Source organism: Lotus japonicus, chromosome 1 (genome assembly GCF_012489685.1).
Source record: "Lotus japonicus ecotype B-129 chromosome 1, LjGifu_v1.2".
Taxonomy (NCBI): domain Eukaryota; kingdom Viridiplantae; phylum Streptophyta; class Magnoliopsida; order Fabales; family Fabaceae; genus Lotus; species Lotus japonicus.
The window spans coordinates 81,699,638-81,722,542 of NC_080041.1; the positions used below are offsets into that span (position 1 = coordinate 81,699,638).

At 38.1% G+C, this 22,905-nt stretch overlaps 3 protein-coding genes across 4 annotated transcripts; 1 reads left to right on the forward strand and 2 right to left on the reverse strand.

Moving 5' to 3' along the window:
- Positions 1-4,583: 4,583 nt before the first annotated feature.
- Positions 4,584-5,863, forward strand: LOC130720375 (mitochondrial uncoupling protein 5-like). The gene has a single exon (XM_057571008.1). The coding sequence runs from the start codon at positions 4,767-4,769 to the stop codon at positions 5,697-5,699; it is 933 nt and encodes a 310-aa protein (XP_057426991.1). The 5' UTR covers positions 4,584-4,766; the 3' UTR covers positions 5,700-5,863.
- A 1,110-nt stretch (positions 5,864-6,973) lies between these two features.
- LOC130720361 (rho GTPase-activating protein REN1-like) lies at positions 6,974-16,172 on the reverse strand. Of its 2 annotated transcripts, none has more exons than XM_057570990.1 (24): positions 16,018-16,172; positions 15,778-15,911; positions 15,413-15,496; positions 15,027-15,063; positions 14,739-14,815; positions 14,353-14,423; positions 14,164-14,242; positions 13,734-13,878; positions 13,163-13,282; positions 12,462-12,539; positions 12,034-12,089; positions 11,882-11,951; positions 11,455-11,539; positions 11,087-11,330; positions 10,538-10,759; positions 9,898-10,218; positions 9,662-9,711; positions 9,301-9,364; positions 9,130-9,213; positions 8,994-9,050; positions 8,693-8,862; positions 8,370-8,430; positions 7,973-8,083; positions 6,974-7,698 (listed from the first exon to the last, which is right to left on the reverse strand). In XM_057570990.1, the coding sequence occupies exons 2-24, from the start codon at positions 15,802-15,804 to the stop codon at positions 7,324-7,326; spliced, it is 2,688 nt and encodes an 895-aa protein (XP_057426973.1). In that variant the 5' UTR covers positions 15,805-15,911; positions 16,018-16,172; the 3' UTR covers positions 6,974-7,323. The 2 variants fall into 2 exon arrangements, with proteins under 2 accessions (XP_057426973.1, XP_057426982.1); XM_057570999.1 differs by having other exon boundaries at positions 13,785-13,878; positions 16,018-16,150.
- Positions 16,173-17,938: 1,766 nt separating this feature from the next.
- LOC130720382 (glucose-6-phosphate isomerase 1, chloroplastic-like) lies at positions 17,939-22,646 on the reverse strand. Its single transcript, XM_057571020.1, has 14 exons — positions 22,019-22,646; positions 21,791-21,904; positions 21,019-21,117; positions 20,845-20,928; positions 20,630-20,773; positions 20,488-20,553; positions 20,248-20,316; positions 20,049-20,156; positions 19,678-19,730; positions 19,450-19,588; positions 19,189-19,345; positions 18,894-18,972; positions 18,696-18,762; positions 17,939-18,594 (listed from the first exon to the last, which is right to left on the reverse strand). Exons 1-14 carry the CDS (start codon positions 22,523-22,525, stop codon positions 18,460-18,462), a joined length of 1,821 nt encoding a protein of 606 aa, XP_057427003.1. The 5' UTR covers positions 22,526-22,646; the 3' UTR covers positions 17,939-18,459.
- Between the last annotated feature and the right edge of the window lie 259 nt (positions 22,647-22,905).

Sequence of the window (22,905 nt, forward strand, 5' to 3'; positions counted from 1 at the left end):
CCACACGGAAAACTCCAATTTTCCCATTGCACGCCGGATACTTTATGGTCAAGTGGGCGGTTGATATCACAACACATAACTTGTTGAGAGTGTCTCGCCCCAGGAGGGCGTTATAATTTGCACGACATGCTAATACCAAATACTTGACTTGAAAGTTTTTGACAAATTCCCCCTCTCCAAAAGCAGTTGGAATTTCCGCATAGCCTCGCACATTGACACGATCACCGGTGAATCCAACCAGAGTTCCTGAATATGGTTTGAGATATGATTCTTTTAGACCCAGGCGATCGAATGCATCACCATAAATAATGTCAGCCGAGGATCCCTGGTCCAAAAATACTTTCTTTGTTTTGTAATTGTTGACTCTGATTTTTACCACTATCGGATCATTATCATGTGGGATTACATGAGCAAAATCTTGAGGGGAGAATGTGATCGGTGAGTGATTCAACCAACATGCTCCTTCATATGCCTCGTGCACCGCCGCTACATATCTCTTTTTGGCTTTGCTGGAGATCTCGCCGCCACCAAATCCGCCCGCTATATATGAACATTCAGCCACAGGATCGCCTAACTCTTCCACCACTTCCTTGCCTTTTCCTTTGTCACCCTGAGTCGCCTTGGCGGGCTCTTGTGCTAACGCATCCTTGACAAAATTTGCCAAATGTCCTGCCTTAATCAATCGATCGATCTCTTGTCGCAAGGTCCAACAGTTATCAGTGGTGTGTTCTAAAGCTTTGTGAAATTCACACCACCTGTTAGTATCGACATTAGATGGGGGTCGCCTTGGCGGTGGTGGATATTGCACAACATTCGTCTGACCCATAGCCCTCAGTATTGTGCTCAAAGGCGCATTTAGTTTCGTGAGCGGGGCTGCATTTGGTGAGGCAGCTGGCTGGGTCGCCGGAGTTGGGGAGGCTTCTTGGGAATTTCTGTGCCAAGTGTTGCTTTGGAAACCCGGTTTTGAATTCTAATATGGGCCAGGTCTTGGCTGGCGTGGAGTGAATGCTGGCCTTGCGTCTTTTCCCACCTTGGGCTTTTCTGGTGGAACAGTGCCTGGCTGGGCACCTTTTCTCCAATCTTCTATTTCCTTCTTGTCTTGATCATCTTGCTCTATCAAGATAAATTCTTGAACTCTGGATCGTAGGTCCATCATATCACGAGCCGGGCGCCTTGTCAAATCGCGATTTAAAGGTCCTGCATGAAGTCCGTTTTTGAAGGACGCCACACACACATCGGGGCTATCCTCCTCCAGTTGAACAACCATCTTGTTGAATCTCGCCATGTATGTTTTAAGTTTCTCACCCGGTTGTTGATGTATATTGATTAGGTAAAAAATAGTTGATTTTATGGTCTTGTTGGCTGAGAATTGAGTTAAGAATTTAGTAGATAAATCGGTGAAATTGTCAATTGAGAAAGGTGGCTGCTTAATAAACCATTGCATCGCCATGCCCTTAAATGTTGATGGCAACAATCTACATTTCACCGCATTTGTCGCCCCGCCAATGACCATTTTGGTGTTGAAGTACCTCAAATGTTCCATGGGATCAGAGTCTCCCGAATAGGTGTCCAATGTCATTGTTTGCAGATGCTCGGGTATTTCAACCGCAGTGGCGGCGGGCACGAAATTTTGTAATTCAACTACATCCTCAGCATCCAGACGTTGTCCACGCTTGAAATCTCTCATTTGGTTCAAATACTCCACCTGAGCTTGCAAATATTCATTCTGGCGTTGAACATTTTGCAAAGTATCCAGCATATGCTTTAAAGCTACTCGCGTGATAGCTATTATCGCTTCTTGTTCTTTCACAGGGTTGTTGGCCTTTAAGTCATCCAGATTTATGTGTACGGGCGTGACGGTTGGTTTTGTCGCTGGTGACGGTTGTGACGGCGCCACTGAGTGAACACCCTCCGAGGAAGCCTCCTGCTCTGGTTCATAATGTATGACATGGTTATCATCTCGATCGCCGCCGCGTCGGCCGTGACGACCTCCACCTCTACGGCGGAAGTCACGACGACCTACACCACATGAACGAGGCTCCATCAACTGTAACTCTCACCTTCTACGTCACGTGTAGATCTAGGTTAGAGCCACAAACGGCGCCAATGTTCTGTACTAGGATTATCTTAAGCAAGAAAGGTACAAAAAGAAAACCCTAGCAGAGCACAATTATAGACATGATGTAATAAAAAGGAAATATTTTCATTAATGATAGTAAAGTTGTCAGATACAAGGTAAAAACCTCCCTTTTATAGAGAGTGTGGTCATCATCTAGATTGTTCCTATATTTGGGCTTTTGCAAACAAGGCCCAAATCCTTATGCAGATAGGACAAACCCAATAAGAATCTTCTAGCTGGCAGATGGGACCACCGGTAGAATGATGGACCCTCAGACCATCCATTGTCGCCCGTGATCTTTGTCAAATCGAAGCGTCGCCCAATTCTGTGAGTGTAATGGGCGAGCATGACATGATAATGTCCCACCTAGTCCAGTAATGGACATAGGTTTAGAGTTTAACCCCACTATAAACTCTTTATTGAATAGAGCAGGTTTCTCTTTACTCTTGCATTTATTGTGTTAACGACATGATACTCTAAGACATCCCCTAAGACATCAATTCCTAGATCTGAGCGGTTGAGGGCCGTGTAAAAACAAGAGTACAACAATTTTTATTTTTTTAAATTTATTAGAAAATACTAGTTAATGATAATGATTGGGAGATGAGGGTTCTTACTGCAATACTAGTAAATAATAATATAATGACAAAGAGAAGAAATAATTTATGAATACGGTGGAGTAGTATGTGCCAAAAAAAAAATGAATACGGTGGAGTAGTGGACATACACGTTTCCCTCGTTTGGCGACACCGAATTGTTTTTTCCCCCTCCTTAAATTTTTAAGGATAAAGGGCCACACCCGAGAAGCTGGGAAGAATTTTCGATTTATTTATTTATTTATTTATTATAATAGTAAGAGACAGCCTTCAATTTTTGGCGTCTAACGATCAAAGTGAGACACCGAACGAACTGAAGCAGCTACATATAATTCTTAGAGAAAGAGATGTGAAAATATGGCAAATTAATTTACGAAAGTTTTGGATGGTGGTCACAATTTCATCTCTAGCAGGTTCAGTTTCATGCGGGCACTAATATTTTTATGAATATTTGTCTTCTTCTTACTAGGGGATATTCGTTCGCGCCACATTCCTCGTAAAGCTAATGGTCCGACAAATTCCCTTACGTCTCATAGTGCTAACCGTCAGTGTGATTTTACTAGTATTGTCGAGCCCCTAAACATTGTTGTTCTGTTTTTGTCTAGGAATGCTCTAGTTTTGTAGTTTTCGTTTTATTTTCCAACTCACCGAAAGGAAAAAAAGATGAATCTCTTAGAGATGAACGTGTAAAATTTTGGTCATATATGTTAGTTTCTAACTCTCCAAGCATTAGTGAGTATTAACCATAAAGTTGATGTGATCCGTCAAGTGACATTTAGAAACGTCATTAGATGACAATTTATAACACCAAAAATGTTAAATAAACCTATAAACCTAGCCGACATTCAATAGACATTTGCGACGCTTGTAAACGGTTACTAATGCATATATCTATTCAACATACAATCATATTTTTACTATCATCACTCTTTATTAGTCTCATAGGGATATAATGAGGATAGATTGGGGAGGAGAAGAGGGAGGTGGGCGGGAAGGGTGTGAGCAAGGTAGGTGAGGGAGGCGTGTGGGTAAGGTGGGGGATTGAGTGAAGTGCATGTAAGAACCAAATTAATGGGTGGAGATTGGATGCGAGTGATAAATTTTCAAGTAGAATGTCAAGTAGCATGCCCAAATGTTACTTAGTATGATACACCAACTTCACCATTAGTGTTCATTAACCAACATGACTCACATTTCAAACATTCATAGATTTAGATATGAAATTACTCCCTCCGGTCCTATTTATAAGCAACAAAAAAAAAATTCACATAGTTTAAGAAATGTAGTTAAACTAGATAAAATGCATTAAATTTGTCTTAAATTAAAATGAACTTCCAAAATTACCCTTTGTTATTAGTGTTGGAAAGTGGAAAAGAGAGAGAATAATTAATGAGACACATTTTACAAGTTAGAATTAATAAGGGCATCATTGGAAAAAATTAATTAATATAGCTCAAACTTTTATTTGGTTCTTATAAAAAGGACCAAGATTTTTCTTCTCTTTCATGCTTATAAATAGGACAGGAGGGAGTATTTCCTTTTTCTATGGAAAATTCATGAGCGTCTAAAACTTTAAGGACTAATTTACCTATTTACTCGGAAAAAAATAACCGGCACTATTTTTACATTTTCTACCGATCAAATTTCAAAGACTTTAGGGACTAATTGTTTTATTTTTTAAGTTAGTAATTGATTCTTAGAAAATAAAAAATAATCCAAATTAACATGATGAAAATAATAAAAGTATTTTTTTTGAAATGGAAAATAATAAAAGTAGGGTTGGGAATTGGAGTTGAAGTTGTATTTAATAGAAATGGACCCCTTTCACACACCCTTCCTTTGGACTTGGAATACGCCGGCGGCGCGTTTTCTTCTCTTCGTATTTGACTCTTCCCTCTTCACAACACAAACACTATAAAATGCACCACACTCCCATCTTCTTCTTCATCACTCACCAAAATCATTACTTACAACACTTCAACACAAACCACCACCGCAACCGTGTCTCTCTGTAGTTACAGTGATCTTGCTTTTTCAGAGAATAACATATAATGGGTCTCAAGGGATTCTTGGAAGGTGGTGTTGCTTCCATCGTTGCCGGAACCACCACTCACCCACTCGACCTCATCAAGGTTCGCATGCAGCTTCAGGGTGAGAATCTCCCGGCACACAATCTCCGGCCAGCTTTCGCCTTCCACTCACATTCAGCCACCCTTCCTCCTCCTCCTCCGTCAGGACCCATCTCCGTCGGCGTCCGAATCATCAGAACGGAAGGCGCCGCCGCTCTCTTCTCCGGCGTCTCCGCCACCGTGCTCCGGCAGACTCTCTACTCCACCACCCGCATGGGTCTCTACGACGTCCTCAAGCAGAAATGGAGCGACCCGGAGCGCGGCACCATGCCGCTCACAAGCAAGATCACGGCGGGACTTATCGCCGGAGGGATCGGCGCCGCCGTGGGGAACCCCGCGGATGTTGCGATGGTGCGTATGCAGGCTGATGGGAGACTCCCGGCGGCTCAGCGGCGGAATTATAAGGGAGTTTTCGACGCGATCCGGCGGATGGCGGGGGAAGAGGGGATTGGTTCCCTGTGGCGCGGGTCAGGGCTTACGGTGAACCGCGCGATGATCGTGACGGCTTCTCAGCTGGCGTCGTACGACCAGTTCAAGGAGACACTTGTTGGGAAAGGGTGGATGAACGATGGTATTGGGACCCACGTGGCGGCGAGCTTTGCGGCGGGGTTTGTGGCGGCGGTGGCGTCGAACCCGGTGGATGTGATCAAAACTAGGGTTATGAACATGAAGGTGGAGGCTGGGGAGGCCCCACCCTACAATGGGGCATTGGATTGTGCACTCAAGACTGTCAAGGCTGAAGGACCATTGGCACTTTACAAGGGTTTCATCCCTACAATTTCAAGGCAGGGTCCCTTCACTGTTGTTCTGTTTGTCACTCTTGAACAAGTTAGAAAGCTCCTCAAGGAGTTTTAAATTTTGATAATTTGATTAATTACTTCATTCTTATTCAGATGATGATGATACATATTACTAGCTAGTTCTCTTTAGGGATTATTTGTTACTATGTTCCAAGATTTTGATAGTGTTCACAATATTATTACATTGAATTAGTGAATATAGTTTACTATGTTCTCAAATTTTGGAAGATTAGCTTATTCAGATTCATATTTTCATTCACAAAAATCCATCCTTATATTTACTAACAGAGTTAGTATGATTTTACACATAGTCCAATTTATCTTTTATGATTCTCTTCTACTCATAATCATTAAAGAAGAATATGCTTATTAGTAGGGTTTAGTAGGGTTGTTTACGATTGAATTCGGACAAAACAGTCAGTTTTCTCATGTAAAAAACATCAAAACACTAGACCCACCATCGACCAATTAGTGGCTACGGGTTGTTCGAGTTTGTTTCACAAAAAAACAAGATGGCACTGAGGGCTCCGTCTTTGACGGTGTCATAGAATGAGACTCTAATTAGATCGATCTTACTCATCCGAATGAAGGAACTCTTAGACAGAACCCCATTGAACCTCACTGGCCTTCAAGGACTCAACTAGATTAACGATTGAAAAATAGGAGAGAAAAGATTGGAGGGAGGAGGCAAGTCATGCAACAAGGTTAGTCGTGGGGGGTAATGTGAAGTTGTGAACCATTTAGATGGGTGGAAGAGAATTGATAATTTAGAGACAAATCAAATTGGTTTCCTTTACAAAGATCATTAGGGTTGTTCACCAGTCGGTTTCAGCAAAAATAATCAGTTTTGTCGGGTGAAATACTCAAAACACTATACCCTCCATCGACCAATTAGTGGCTGAGGGCTTTTCGGGTTCAGTTTGCACGAGTCTCGGGTTTGTCAGGTGGATCAGTTTTCGGTTTGTAGTATTTTTTGGAGAACCCTAATTATTGTCATGGCATTTCTTTTTCTCTTCGTGTGTTTGCATAGTGCGCGCTAAATTCCATTTACATTGATACCAATGAATATTCATGTATAGTGCATGATATGATACACTGTACCACGATGAGGCCAAATTCACATGAACAATCACAAAAGCTAAGGAAAATTACTTCTGATAATTTTAGATCATCTATAATTTTGGATATCATTTTTTCCCATTGTTATCCAAACATGCACATAGCCTAGGAGTTTCCCTGTTTGTAGAAAGATACCCTTAGATTACTTCAAAAATTGTCAGAACACTGGAACTTGGACCTAGGTTATCTACCAAATAATGCTTTGCCAGCTTATGCTAAACAACTCAAGGTTTGCATTTACAAATATGAAAGTGTAATTGCAAAATCATCATGATGTTCACTGAGCCAGTAAAAATCAGCATGTTAGGCTACAAACAGTTCAGCTTATGTCATGGTGATATGGCTGACCTATGCCTTGCACATCTTGCTTTTTTACATTTGAATACACTCTCTCTCGTGCCAACCTTCAGCTAAGAAGCATTCTTCTCACTGTATTTCACAAACCACTCAAAGCATCTTTGAAGACACAAGCAATGCAGTAAAACAATGACTGATTTGATCACAATAGCCCCCGCAGCATCTGGATTTTGTTGTTGTGTAACAAAAGACTGGCGTTACGATCATCGACCTTTATCCACATTATAAGCCTGATGATGCCCTTCTGACCTTCCTCTTTCCAAGTGCTTCGAATGCTGACTCCATCCCTCTGAGTGGTGGCCTGGCTGAGACTCTGATTTCTTCAATTTGTCTGGATTTTGATGTGATTTGCCTTTACCTGATGATGCTCTATCTGAATCCTGGAGTTGCTGGGAACTTTCTAAGCCTCTACCCTTTTCCGGGAGCGGCACAGCATTGATTTCAGATCCTCCATACCTGTTAGGGGATGGAAGTGTTTGGTGACGCTCAGATCCTTTTCCTTCCTGGCTTCGGCCCACCTTCAAAAAGTTCAGTCTGGATGTCAGTTTTGTCAGTGCAGAAGGAGTGGAATGTGCTCCCTGGTATGAAAGCATTTAAATAAATAAGTCTATCTACTCCACTAGTCCTATCAATTTGCATCATGAAATTATCTCATAAAATGTTTTGATCAACATATTTTTCCTCAGAATTAGTTTTGACACTCAGAAGCAACTCATAGAAGCTTCTCTCGAAATAGATTTTGGATTTAGAATCGATTGGATGGATGAGTGATATTTGATAATAGTTCTAATTACACAGTTTAAAGGTGCTGAATTATATCTAGATTCATAGCCATAAGTTTTTGAAACCTACATCACCCTTTGAACCAGATTTCTTGGAACCAGATGGTGGCTGTTTGTTTGATAAAGGTGTTGACTCAGGCTTTCTCTCAATATCACTTACTGCTCCACCAAGATGAATGTCCTGTAGAGACATTACAAATATCCATGGTTCAAGAAATGATAAATTACAAATCACTATTAACCTTTGGTTTTTAAGCAAGTAAAGCTTGAGAAAACAGTTTGAGGTGTTATAATAGTTGTTTTTAGCAAGGAAGTAAAAAGTGCAGTCATAAATTTGAGAGAAAAAATATTCTACAGAACAAAATGGAACTGTATTTATGGTCTCTCCCTGCAATATTGCTCTCAAAGGTCAACATTGATATGCCTGTGGCAGAGACTAGGGAGACAATCCTTTATCATATTTTTACCTTAGTTATTGACCTGTCCGATTGTGGTGCGGCAGCAACTTCAGTACCTAACTTATATTTCCTGTGAAAAAGATTCCCAGTAAATAAAGTGATATTTAATTAACCATAAGATTGCCACAGAAAAAGAAACAGTCAATTGCAGAACTACTCTGATTCAAATAGAAATAATCACGTGTCAAAAGGACTTGTGCAAATATATGGAAAGAATGATGTGAACAGACAAATTTTCATGAAAGTTGAAACAGTTGGGAGTCTGAGATTGTAAAAATAAGGGAGAGAAGAGAATGCAATAACAAGAACACCGTAACGATTGATAAACATACAATTTTCTTTCCTGATGCGACATTTGTCGTTGTTGATTATAGAAATCTGAAGTAGATCCATAATTCCGGTCAAGTTTTATATTAAGCCGCACCGCAATCTCCTCAACCTTCTGCTCGATGTTGGCAAGATCCAATTCTACCAGAGCTAATTCCTCCAGCTCAGCCTTGTTCTGTATAAGGTTTGGAGATTATGAATTATTTGCATTATCATAACATATCATAAAACACCTGTGATTGAATTTAATTGTACTTCTCATAAATTCAATACTGACATTGGTTAAATCAGAAAGTCAGGTCCTACCTCAAGAGTTGCCCGGAAATTCTTCTCTTTGTGCAACTGTTCCTGTAGTCTAGCCACCTGAAAAGACATTTTGGAAAACAGAATCTTAGTTTATTTATTTTGATAAAGAAGGTAACTGGTGTCATAACGAACATACATCTTGCTCAAGTGCCGAACGACGCTCATGCAAGGATTTCTTTTGATCATCTATATGAGATTGCAGCTTTGCATTTGCCTTAACCTGCAACAGCAAGTAAAACTGGTCACTGACTTAAAGAATTCTAACACAAAAAAACAAGGTTATCCCGAAAGGAAATCAAGAACTTACCTCCTCTGCAATTTCGTTTTGTAGTTCAGCTTTAGAAGCTTCGAGCCTTTCAATTCCATCTCCACTGTTAGAAATATAAGTTAGTCGACAGAGAAACGTGAAGAAACTAATAACAGCCACGCAATGCTCCACATCAAATCACAGCGTCAAATTTAGAACCATTAGGTATGCTCTCTCTGATCCATAGTTAAGTGGATATAAGCTTCCAAAAGTTAAGGATGGTGTCACTCTGAGTGAGAAGGTTTGGACTTCGGATGCAGATGATGGAGGGACAGTGAAACCAAAGGAAGGAACTACAAAATCATAAATAAAGAGATAGACTAAGAGCATTACACACACTTGATAGATTTTAGTTACTTACTCCTCATCAACAGAAAAATCAATGGATTCCATGGAGAGGTTCTTCCTTGCCTGGTCAGAATGCAGAATAAGAGATAAAAACCCGGATTTATTGGTACAAAATCATATTAACTCCAAGGAAAATAAGAAACTAAAAAAATACAATAAATGCAAAAGCTTTGAGAAATTTAGGGTGAATGAAAAACATAACTAGCAAGATAAAAAATGATGTCATTAATTTGGAAAGGATTTACTCACAGCGGTACGCCCCATGATGCGGTGCCGAGTAGTTGGGCCGTTGGATATGGTATTGGATTTTCTGATACATGAAGTAGGGCTAGGAAAATCTGAATTATGCAATGCAGCTTGGTCTGTGGAAAGTTCTCCAACTATATCAGCAGGTTTATTGGAATGATCTGCATAACCAGACTTCTTCGGGCTCGCGAGATTTTCACAGCTTTTGAATTCATCAGGTTGAGTTGGGGAGCCTTCAAGTGACTTAGTTTTTAACTTTGGTTTGGCTTTGTTTTCTTCACTCACACTTGAGGATTTTGAACTTGAACTAGAATGATCATGGTCCTGTCCATTGCAAAAAATATAATTAGTTTCACTCTTCCTCTCTCCTCCCAGTCCCTCACCCCCTAGGTGATAGTAATTGTAGCCACATGTCACAGAATTGAAGATGGGAATTGAATACTGAATGAAAAAAAGTTGGGTGCAAAATTTAAGCCAAAGTAATTGCTTTACCAAGTTCAACCTAAATTTAATGGCTTTTATAATTTGCAAATTTTCCTAATTAAATCTGATTCAGTGAAATGAAATGATCATTTTTTTAATGAAAGACCTATTTATTAGAATTGCTCCAAATTGACATGAAGTAAACAAATCAGGCATGTACCTTTTTATTGGGAGTATTATCAACATCAGATTCTCCAGATCCACTGTAGGATTCGCTAACATGATCATCGTCTGCATCAGACTCCTGTGATGATCCATCGTGTTCATCATCATAATCCTCCTCCTCATCATCATAAGATAAATCATCATCAGTAGCCTCCTCGCTCTCAGACTCACTCTCTTCTTCTGAGTCAGTGTATATATCAGGGGACACAGAGCCTTCCTGCTAGAATACTAACTGCTTAGAAATCTCAGGAGACAATAAAAAATAACAATAACAACCAAAAGCTGAGAACCACCCATTCAAATACTTGCAAAAATATTTAATAAGAAGCTAATCATCCCCGCTATCATGAAAATGAGTTTAACCAATAAAGAAGTAATGTATTCCATGTAATTATTTAGAAAAAAGGAAAAGTTGCACCAGAGGCAAGTATGACTATATGCACTGGAATTAAACATCTATAGCATAAGGATGCTAACAAATGCATGCAAGATGGTTTCATACTTCATGGAAGCCATGCAAAAAGCAATGTCAAGGCATAATTACCCCAAATATGGTGTTATATTCTTCTAATAAAGTTATAACAATTGCTTGAGCATGGTTTGCTGCTGCAGCTGCTTGTAAAAGTTGAATAGAACCATCACCGCCTACATCAAAATCATTTTCGATCTCACACTCTCCAGCTAGAAGGGGGCGAAGAAGTAGAGGTGCCATGCAAGCTGCCACAGCTGAGGAGCTCATTCTATTCACAGTTTTGCGTGAAGCCACGGTTTGCATCATCAAGAGTATTCTGTACAAGAATGGAATCAGTAATTTAGATCACAAAAAACATGATTTAAATAATGGCAGACATAGAAAAATCGAGTTATCCCAAAAGGAAAGAAATAGGAACAAGACAATTATTAATATAATACCTTTGCAATAAGCGGCGATTTGGTTCGGGGAAAGTGTCATTTATTGCTGCGCGCATAGCAGCAACCCTATTACCACGTTCAGTTCCTAATAGTTGTGCCAATTTTGAAAAGTGAGGGAGAATTGAACTTCAAGAAAGATCTATATAGATTTAAATTTTGGAAACAGACGCAATCTTAAGAACCAAAATATCCCATCATCCCTTCTATAGTTCTATTGTAGCCCCCCAAGTGACAATCAATATGGCAAGAATCAATGCGAGACCAAAAGAATTTTTGATACAATGTCATTAATTCTAAACTTCACTGGAAAACTTTCTCATTTGACACCAATCATGCAAAATCAATTATAGATACAAGACATAAATACTGGATGGCCTGAATAACTATAAAATTATATATAGAAATGAATAATTAAAATGACACTTACGGCAAGCTTCTAACAGTGCCTTACAACAAGATGCAGGTACTGGAGATGATGGCAATTCCCGAATTACATGCTGCAAATTTGTAGAAATACAAATTTATAAAAATTTATGGCCTACACAAACGAATTAGCACTTCTGTTCGTCATGAAGATACCTTAACACAATCCCCAATGACATGTGCATCCTCATCTGGTGAAAAATCAATTTTTCCTGCAACCATATGGCATATCCAAGAATGTAAAACTTGCTGAGTAATTTGGACCAAATAAAAGAAGAGGAAAAAAAGTGCCTTCAATTGGAAAACTACAAAACTTCAAATGCCTTGAAAAGATTTAAGGGAATTCCATTTAATCCAGATAACAATATGTTAATTAACTTATTTTATAAGGAATTCTCTTTGATAAACAACACTGCATATGCTTCTCACATATTTGCATGGAAAAAGCTGAAATATTGTGTTCATGGCTAGACATGTGAGAACTATACAACGTAATCAAAATAAGTAAAAGCAAGCTAGAAAGTTAAGGATGTGTCCATACTGCAACATACAATTCAAAGATTAGAAAGAACAAAAGCAAAAACCTTGTTCATATTCCCGAACTCGACGTTCAACGTCATCAACATCAGCTGCTTGTCGTAAGATCCCTTCTACACTGGCTCCTGTTTTATAATTTATATTAGATTAGATTCCTAATTTCATATGAAACGCATTAACAGTTTAGCAACATCAGAAGGGTCACTCAGACTCAGTATTGTTTCAGACAAAATAATATATTCGGCGTGTGCTTCCTCTGACCTCCCCCTTCCAACCAAAACAAGAAATGAAATCTGAATGCAAGAAAGCCAGGTGGATAATTTGAATTTTTTTATTCATAAGGCCTTAAACTTTGTTCCCTAATTTTTATTGATGAGGTTACTCTTTGAACTTTTCATTATCAATAAGAAAAACCAATGCATTAAATAAGCCAGACGAGTGGTGAAACATTTATACAACTGAGCTCCTGGCATAAATGCCTCAAATTCATTCAGCATGCATTTATAAAATTCTCTGATGCATGAGAAAAACCACTTGAATAGAAGAGTGTAGACTACCCAATTTAGACATGCACAAAAAGGAAACCACATTTACTATTTATATAGGGAGTGTATCAAGTGAGATCATAAAGGTAGAAGCTAATCATGACCATCTGGGTAAGATTAAACGATCATGGTTAACTCTCTCATGCTCTCATTTGACATGCTCCCAACATATGTACATAGATATACATCCATGTATAACTCACCATGCTCTTCGATGAATTTCAGGGCTTTTTCCAAAAATGATGGGGTTCCATCAACATCCTCCAAAGCAAGTAAAATTGGCCGGCCAATGACAGTAGATTTAGGCGGGTCTCTATCCTTCACTATAAAAAAAGAGCAGAAAAATTATATCAAGGAAAGAAAAAAGCTAGACTTTTACAGCATTAAGAACAAGCATCATCACATAAAATTCACTACTAAGGTACTCTGGCAAATTTAAACTCTGAATCAAAAGAAAAAATAAAAAACAGGTTCAAGGGGTAGTATATTGTAGAAACAACACAATTGTACTGAAGAGACAATCTATTAGGTGCTGCAAATTCAAAACATGAACACTTCCAATTGCCATTATACTACAAATGGATATGTAATGTGCGTGTCATAAATCAAATCAGAAAAGATAGTTGTTTGAACAAATCTTTACACAGTGACAATTAAGTTGTTTCATGAAGCACTGTATACAGTTCATGAACAACATTCATAGTGTATGCACAATTAGGTGTGAATTGTGAGGTCAACTGACAGAGATAGAGCACAATTATAACAAGAGCATACACTGGTCCAAAGAAATATCAATTGAATCATTCTGATCGTTCCTGAGGATACCATTTTGCTCCATCACATTGGCAACACTAGGTGATTGTGCCAAAGCCTTTTCAAGTGCGGTCTTCCACTCATACAAATCCTCCGTGGTTTCAGCCTACAGCATCATCAAATGAATTGATATGTTAGCTACAGATGAAAAGTTTCATATTCTGTACTGTGTATCTATTTTTATCATTTTATGTGTTCAACCAATGAGCATATACATCACACAGATGAAGAATAATAAAATCATTGAAAATAAGAAAAGAAGTTAAAGCAACCATGATCAGAGCCATGTATAAAGAAATTGTTTGGAAATACAATTGAGCAAATAAAAATTTAAACATGTTCTTAAAAAAAAAGACATTTCCTGAAGGAGAATTTCTATAAGACTAAGCACCTTAAGTGTGAAAGCTCGTCCATCATGACCATCAGGAAATTGAACAGTCAAGAGTTTCTTGTCTGGTTTGACAATGACACTGTAAATTTAACAAGATAAAGAAGTTCAAAACTTCACAAGACTTCTATCTTTGACATTATGAGGATGAAAAACATGATAATTGTGTGTAGTTGTAGAAAACAAGCCAACCTGCCTGAATTGTTGAGGTCTATGCCACCAAGGGTCAAATTCACTTCATTTCCCTTCTGAGGGACTGCATTCTGAAAAGCATAAAACAAAATGATAAAGAAGTATGATAATAAGATTGCGCAATAGAAGAACCAGTTAGACACATCATAGTTATCAGTTTTGTGTGTGTGTGTGGATTCTTAAGTGTTGAATAGGTTCCTTTTATCTGGCATTGCTTGCCTAAAGCCATTATGATTAGTTACGAATAGGATGTACTACATTAATTAAGCAGTTCCATTTTTTGGCGGGTGGGGGTGTCAAAAGCTCAGGTTAAACTCTAACAGAATACAGGGAAATACAGTTGAACTAAATGTCAACAAACAAGATGCTGGAACAAAATTACTTACTGGATCACTTCTGAAGAACACAAGTGAAGTTTGTGTTAAAATAAACCATCTTTTCTTCCAGGATGTCCATCCAATTCCTACACATCAAGAAACACATGCTATGCAATCATAATAATGACTTAACAAACTCTTAGGACATTCTACCAGAGTAGAAATCTAGCTTCGCATTTGAGTGTTACATTCTACAAAGATCAGACACTAGATCTTCACTCACTCATTGCATAATAAATTGCATAAATTTCATAGTTCCTTTGAAGAAAATGTATTGACCAGTGTAGTAAAACACACCTTTGGAAGATATGAAAAGGGGCCCACTCTTGAAAATCTGCAAGATATGAAATCACAAGAATTCAAAGAGAGGAACCAGAGGAGCATGGAAACTGCTTACACTTCAAGTTAGCTAAATTTAATAGTGAAGAAAAATAAGTTCCAATTCGCAAGCCTTTCATCATCTGAGTAAGCTCAATTATTATATCCTTAAATTGTGATCAAAGTAAAATCTTGAAAATGATTGCCAAAATTTAAAATGTAAGGTCATGCAGAAATCCATCATGGGAAAATTTTGAACATCATCATTAACATAATGTCACAGCCATGGTATCGTTAAGGCTTCAAAAAATCGCGCCGATCCAAATTCACACAAAAATCCAATGTTTGCAAAGGACAACAATTACCGCATTGCCGCTAATAACATGAGAATGGTCTTTTGGCCCCGACTGGGGATTAGGAGGAAGAGAAGCACCACCATTATTATTTCCCTATAAAACAGACACAAAACCAGAATGAATTTTCCACCCTCATTAATTAACACAAACAACAACACCTATGTATTGAGAATGAGAGGCACCATAAGGCACATAATCTCGATAATCCTGATAATCCTGATCATCCCCATTCTTTTATGAACTCAAAACTCACAAACCAAAACATGCATGCCATTGTCATACAATTATATACTATTGCAGCAATGAAACAAGTCAAGGTGCATTAAAAAATGAAAGGAAACAAATTTATAAAAAAGAGATTTTGAATATTTGACCTGAGACAAATCTGTGTTATTGGTCATATCTGTGATCTCAGAAAATCACAGAAGAATGAATGTCTTGAATGATTAGCCAGAAGCAGAAGAAGAAGTCAAGTCAGAAGATTGATTCAATTGACAAAATCCAAACCCTGAAAGGCAATGCAATCAGAAGATCATGACCAAAATCAGAAAATGAGTTATTGATTTCAACTTTTTCTTTTTGACCAATTTGATTGCTAATCTGCAACAACATACCATGCTAAGCACAGAAAATCAATGAGGGAGGAGGGAAAAAAGAGAGTGGAAAAAGGAGAGTGTTGTTTGGGAATTGAGATTGGTGTTTGTGATTGTGAGATTGATTGACTGTTTCTCTCTCTTCTTGAAATGGAATGGAATGTGAGGAATGTTTGGGTGGTCAAGCTGCAAAGCCAAATGAGGAGGAACGGGTCTGCAGTTGTACACGTCAAAACCTTAAAAAACGAGGGAAAATGAAACTACATGGATCCAAATCGAAACAACAAGGGTGTTCATGTCATTACCATGTGTTTTTTTCCTTAAAAAAGCCTTATTACAAGGAAAGTGGTCTATAATCATGTGTAGTAGACCTATGTACTAGGAAGAAAAAACAAAAGATAAAAAATGAGTAAAGTAATAAATATAATATTATAATGTGATGATTAAAAGAAATATAGCCAAATAAATGTGATGTCTGAAAAAGTATATTTTTGCAAGAAACTTTTACACAGTCATATCATCCAATTAAAATTTATCAAACTTTTATGTTATAATTAAATTTAAATTTTAAAATAATGGGTGTGATTTTTATTTTATTTCTTAGATTAGTTTTTGTTGTTGACTTGTTGTTACATTTGGACTTTCAAAATGCATAAGTTGCCGTTTGTAAACCATTGAACTAATATTTGTTCAGTAATATTCACATGAATCTAGAGTAACTTTCTGGGAATTTATAAAAAAGGGTATGTGGTTATAATAATTAATTAATAAGTCAATAATATACCAAAAAATTTAATAAGTCAATGAATTGCATTTCATAATTTTATAATTTTTGCAAATATGTGCATGTTTTAATATAATTTTATTACAACTTATATATTTGAGATTTCCTTACTTTATTCTTCAAAGTACTTTTCACTACAAAAGAAAAGTAGTAACTAAAATATATAATTTTTAACATTTAAAAATAACGGGTGTGATTTTCATCTTATTTCTTAGATTAGTTTTTTTTTATTGTTGTTACATTTGCACTTTTAAAACACATTGTCACTTGTAAACCATTTAATTTAAAGAGCCCAAGATCCTTGTAGTCTTCATTTACTTTCCCGAAGCAACAAAAAAAGAGAGCCCAAGAGGTCCTTTATGCAAGTCCCCTAATCGCTTATTTGGATACATTTGTTTATTTCACACGTAAACGAATTGACACGCCTAATGGGACTTTTTAAGATTAGTGTTAAGTCTTTTGATAAATTGAGTTTACACTTTAATAGCTAAGTGAAATAGAACAAGAACTTCTTTAAGTTCGGGAAATTAAGACAAATTTGAGTACATTGATGAACACCCTCAAAGGGTGATTTGACCTACTTCGACACAATTATCTTCCGGAAGTGTAGACGTGGTAATAGTTGGAACTCTCCCACAACTCATGTCTCCTGGAGTTAGCCAAATCGTGAGCACTATACCCATGAATGTGGAAGTTAGTTCGAGCAAGAGGTTCGAAACATTAGGAATGCCTGATATATACTCCTTGAGAAGTGCCACCAATGTTTAATTTGAATCCTGTGTATTCAATTATCCCAAGCTTGGGGATACCTCAAGCAATCTTTTCAAATCCAACAATGGCCACAACTGCCATAGCAGCTCGGGCAAGTTCCATGGAACTTAGGGAGTGTTATTTGTTAACCATGGTCAAACTCCATAGTATGATGAGTTCAACTATATCTCTATGGCACGGACCTTCGAATGTAATCTCGAACACTATTTTCCACTATTTGAGACCATATATAGATGAGAGTAATCATGAAATGGTCTTATATGCTTTACTCATCAAATAGGTTTTACACAAGTGTTTGAAGATGAACTAATTCGAAATTTCGAATTGCTGTAAATGGTTTAAATTATTCAATTTAATAGAAACTCATAAACTAACCATTAAGAGATATGACACAATTGGCTGAGAATTTTCGATCGATAGAACATCTTAAGAATTAGACCTTTTAGAAATAGCCTCAAAAAGAAAAACTAGCCTTTGTTGGCTATCATGAGTCTATATTGGAGTACCTCAGTGATGATGAGGACGATAATAATGGGGTAAATGATGTGGCATGAGCCTTATTGTATGTATGAGGCCTTTAATGTAAGAAATCAAGTTTTTGCTTGCGTGCATGCCTTGTCTCTTTTTGCATAATTGATCCTCATTCTCCCTCTTCATTTCTTCTTTGTTCTGTCTTTATTTAACCAAATGTAGCACCAGAAGGTTACATGATATTTTAACCAAATGTAGTTTCCAATTCCAAAACTCAACACCTTGATGAATTATCAGAACTAAATTCTCCACTTTCATCGATGATGGAGATTCAACATGGAACCGAATTATTGCAGGCTCTGCTTTATTCTTTTATTATGATCCACATATTCAAACACAACTGCAACACTATCAAACATGGATTCCATTAGTCTAACTCAAGCATACGACTCATCAACATTACACTCCCCGATATAAACCTTGATGCTCCGCGGTGAACCGCAGCTGCCTTCGGCAATAAGTGCTCTGTCATTTGCAGCCATGTGAGCAATAATTTTGTAAATCATTTCAATCTGCATATGAAGTGAAGAATGTTATAAAACCACTGATAATTCTTAATAAACTAGTTAGCAAACATAATTGAGAAAGTCATAGAGAGGGCTTAGATGTGTACATCTTGTGGAGCATGGCAACGCTCAGCTACTTCTTCAAGTGTCAATGGCTCGACAGGCTCTTTGCAGCTGCAAGAAAACAAAAACAGATGAAAAATATTTCGTGATAGACCTAACTGCAAACTCATCATAATGGGGGGAAGGGATAACAAATGCACTGAAAACAAAAAATACTCCTTCGAACAGAGTACACATCATACCTTGCCTCATTTAGCACTGCCAATACTCGTTTCTGAAGTGCTAGTACTTCACCTGCTGCCTTTTTACCAGCTTCCACACCTAAGTTATGATCATAATTCAGAAGCAGTTAAATTACAATGAATAAATCAACAGAGTACAAGTTGCATATCTACTTCAGTATTCTTGACTCAAAATTCCAAAACAATATAGATGATTGAGCCCAGTACAAGACAGGGTAAAATTTCTAAAAACAAGTGCCAACACAATTCTTTATCAGAAAAAAATCTACAACAGGCACACAGAGATCTATTTTACCAGGTTGATGGTAAGCATTTATGTTGACAAGGGAGGCATATATTCCCACAGCTCGTTCATAGAGTGCGATTAGAGCACCGACTGATCTTGGTGTCACTTCTTGAACTGAGACTGTGATAGACTCTCGGTTATTAGAATACAGAGCTGACCTTGTTCCCTGCAGAAATTCCAACTTTCGCTCTTAGCAAAAAGAATAACTAAGAACCATAAGTCTTAACACCAAGTTTGGCAATGTGCTTGATTAGTACGAGTATATCTAACCTGTAGCATACCAAACAAGTAGTCACCACATGTGACACCTGGTTCAAGTTCCCAATCATGACCAAGGGGTCTATCGCGTAGCACCTCAATGAATGTTACAAAGAAATTGTGCACACCTTCCCTCAATTGTTGAATATAGCTGAAGGGGAGCAGGAGAAGTTTAGTATACATTAATCAAATCAATAAACTGTATATCTAACCAACATTAAAACAAGTATGAAGACTCACGCATGCTGATCCGTGCTTCCTTTATTTCCGTAGACACTGATTCCTTGATTAACCTGGGAAATCCAGAAGTCAGATTCCGATGAATCATTCATTTATGCTGGATTGAAACATTTAAGACTAAACATGGGTAGCAAATATTATATAACATGTATCAAGAAAGATCCACCACCCTAGGAAAACTAGGATCCCTTATCAACATTGTCCAATCAAATTCATGATTTGTCAGATGGGATACAAGTGAGATCCAAATGAAAATGTGACAATGTGTGCACAGTACCAAAACAGAAACCATCAATCAGAAATTCACCCAGAGATGCAGGACAAAGTACGAAAACTTGCTTAGATTTATGGCACATAAGAATGAGACATACCCGATTACCGTCCAAGTCAAATTCCTTTCCTAGAGACTCCATTACCAGCTGCTGCAAGTATCTACTAAATAGTAATAGACTGTCCTTGTACGGAAGAATAACCATATCCTACAGAATAAAGAGGAAAAGCAAACAATGAGGAATGGTGAAATCAAGCAGAAGAGGGAAACTAATCATTACAAAGTTATATAATTCTCACCTTTGATCCTACACCGTCTGTAGCCCAATACCAACATAAAGCCAGCAGCGCTGCAGGATTATTCCTTAACTGCACAAAATTATATTAAGATTGGCGAAAAAAGCAAGGTTACAAGACATTGCTTATATCAACTCTATTTTGGCATAACTCTTGCAGAAAATCTTCATCTACACGGGCACAAGTCTGAAAGTATTATTTAGATTCTAAAAAGAATAGGATGATTTAGAAACTGATGCATACCGTTGTACTTCTATTCGCCTCATCCATCAATGATGCACCAGCAAGCATTTCTCTAATGTCAATGCCCTAAATCAAAAAGTATTATAAGTGAACACAGACCACTTGAGGATATACACTTCGAATCTAACTTTAAGCCACTCACCTGAAGTGCTGCTGGAAGAAGGCCAACCGTAGACATCTCTGATGTTCTGCCTCCCACCCAATCAAACATAGGAAATCTAGCTAACCAGCCCTCGATTCTGGCAGTGTTATCCAACAAAGAATTTTCTTGGGTTATAGCAACACCCTGAATTATGGCATGTATTAGCAAATAATAAATTTCCAGAAACTGACACTGACAGCAGATGTGATTTTAACCTGTTTCGGAAAATCCAAGCCTGCTTCACGAAAGGCCTTCTGTACTTCTAATAAACCATTTCTAGTCTCGGGTGTACCTCCGCTCTGAAGATAATTGACATTTACACGTCACGAAAAAAAAACTTGTATGCACTAATAACTCTCATAAAAAATATATATAATCTGCATGCAGACCTTTGAAATCACTATCACAAGTGTTGTCGCGAGCTCAGGGCCAAGTTGTGCAATCTGATGATCAATTCCAGCAGGATCTGTGTTGTCAATAAATCTTATCTGTCAAAAGACCAAAACCATCCAAAAGAAGTTCATGTCCATACTTAATAACACTGGCTGCTATATAATTTTGCAAATAACTAAACTTTGAGGGCAAATTCGCATAAAATTAACTCCTTAGAGTATGTTAGTTTTCAGTTAAAATTCTATTTTTTTGCCTTGAAAAGCCAAACATACTATTGAATGTGCTAAATGTGAAAAGGGTTGCCCCTTCAATTTCAGTTCAACTTAACCTAACTGAAAAACAAACACTCACTTAGTCCTAACTTAGAGCGAGTTTATATCTCAACAAAAAGGAAGAGGAAACATTAAAGTGATCTTAATTTGTACTCCCTGAGCATCAATAAACTTGAGAGTAATTTTAACTATGTTGAGAACCAAATATTGATCTCAATTGAAAAGTTTCTAGTTTCTACACATCAGAAATTAATCCAAACAGGGTCTTGTTCTTAGTGCATATTTGATTTAGCGTTAGAGCCAAGACAAACGTGATTTCACGCATCTCAAGGCACCAACAGAGAAGCCATAATTTATCACGTTGAGTTTAACATGAATTTGAGAAACAAAACTTTGACATGTTTGCTTAAATATGGATCCACGTTAAGTTCAACGGAAATTCAAACACACACTTACTATTCAGCAGGAGCAGTAAACATGAGAGGAAAGTGAATACCTTGAGTGGAGGATTATCAGGAGCCAATGCCTCTGCCACAAACTGTGGTCCAAGAGCTGAACCTCCAATTCCCACAGACAATATTTGAGTAAAGCGACCCTTCGGAGACTTAATCTGTCAAACTCAAAGTACATTGTCACACACAAAAATACAAAAACAACAAAAATCACAAGTCCATACCACAAGAAGACAAACCAGAAGAAGAAGAAGAAGAAGAATTGAACTGACCTTACCACTGACAACATCATCAGCAAAGTTACAAACAGCATCAAGAGTGCTCTCAATCTGCGTCTTAAGAAACTCATTCGGAGCTCGCTTGGAATCCCTCAACCAATAATGCCCCACCATGCGACCCTCATCAGGATTAGCAATCGCACCGTTCTCCAGCTCCTCCATCGCCCGGAACGCCGCCTCAAACCGGGGCTCCATCTCCGCCACAAACTCATCACTAAACCCGACCCGACTCACGTCGAGGTAAAGCCCCAGCTCCCTGTGCTGGTACATCCACTCCACATACCTCCGCCACAGCGCGCGTGGGTCTTTCTCCAAAGCCACTATCTCCCCCTTCTCAGCATCGGAAACCTCCCGAGCCACGGCGTAGGTCCGAATCGTCCGATCAGCGCAACGAGCAGGGAAGGACACGTGGACTCTGCGGAGTGGGTTGGTCAACGCTTGAGTTTGGGTTTGGAATTTGAGCGTTGGGGAAGATGAGAGAGCACCTGAGATTGATGCCATGTGTTTCGAGAGAAGAAAGGAAGAAGAAGCGCGGTGAGGTTGAGTTGAATGTGAAGAAATGGAGGTTGGTGGTGAAGACAGTGTTGGAGGGAATTTTTTTTTTTTTTTGTGTCTTTAGTGGTTTTGACCAGAATCACTTTCTGGTTGGAGGAATCGAAAATAAAATAACTGAATCTGTCGCTTTCTGGGCCCAACCGTTTGTCCGTGAACCAAACTGTTCCATTCCACCGACCACCGATGGAACCTATGTACACTCTGTTAATTTAATCATCATGTTTAATTTAGTGATAAATGATTAAGATGCTTATGTTTCTGTTTTGTTTGTTTGTTTGCCATAGCGATAATTATGTTTTGCGGACTTCCTTACTAGACATGTTTCT

Excerpts from the sequence above, each read along its gene's own strand:
- LOC130720382 (XM_057571020.1), bottom strand. The coding sequence starts at position 22,525 with ATGGCATCAATCTCAGGTGCTCTCTCATCTTCCCCAACGCTCAAATTC. Across the intron at positions 20,774-20,844 it reads GCTTGGATTTTCCGAAACAG|GGTGTTGCTATAACCCAAGA; the intron begins GTTAAAATCACA and ends GCCATAATTCAG. Across the intron at positions 19,589-19,677 it reads GGAAGCACGGATCAGCATGC|CTATATTCAACAATTGAGGG; the intron begins GTGAGTCTTCAT and ends GCTCCCCTTCAG.
- LOC130720375 (XM_057571008.1), top strand. The coding sequence starts at position 4,767 with ATGGGTCTCAAGGGATTCTTGGAAGGTGGTGTTGCTTCCATCGTTGCC.
- LOC130720361 (XM_057570990.1), bottom strand. The coding sequence starts at position 15,804 with ATGACCAATAACACAGATTTGTCTCAG. Across the intron at positions 15,064-15,412 it reads ATGTTATTAGCGGCAATGCG|ATTTTCAAGAGTGGGCCCCT; the intron begins GTAATTGTTGTC and ends CATATCTTGCAG. Across the intron at positions 12,090-12,461 it reads AGTTCGGGAATATGAACAAG|GAAAAATTGATTTTTCACCA; the intron begins GTTTTTGCTTTT and ends ATATGGTTGCAG.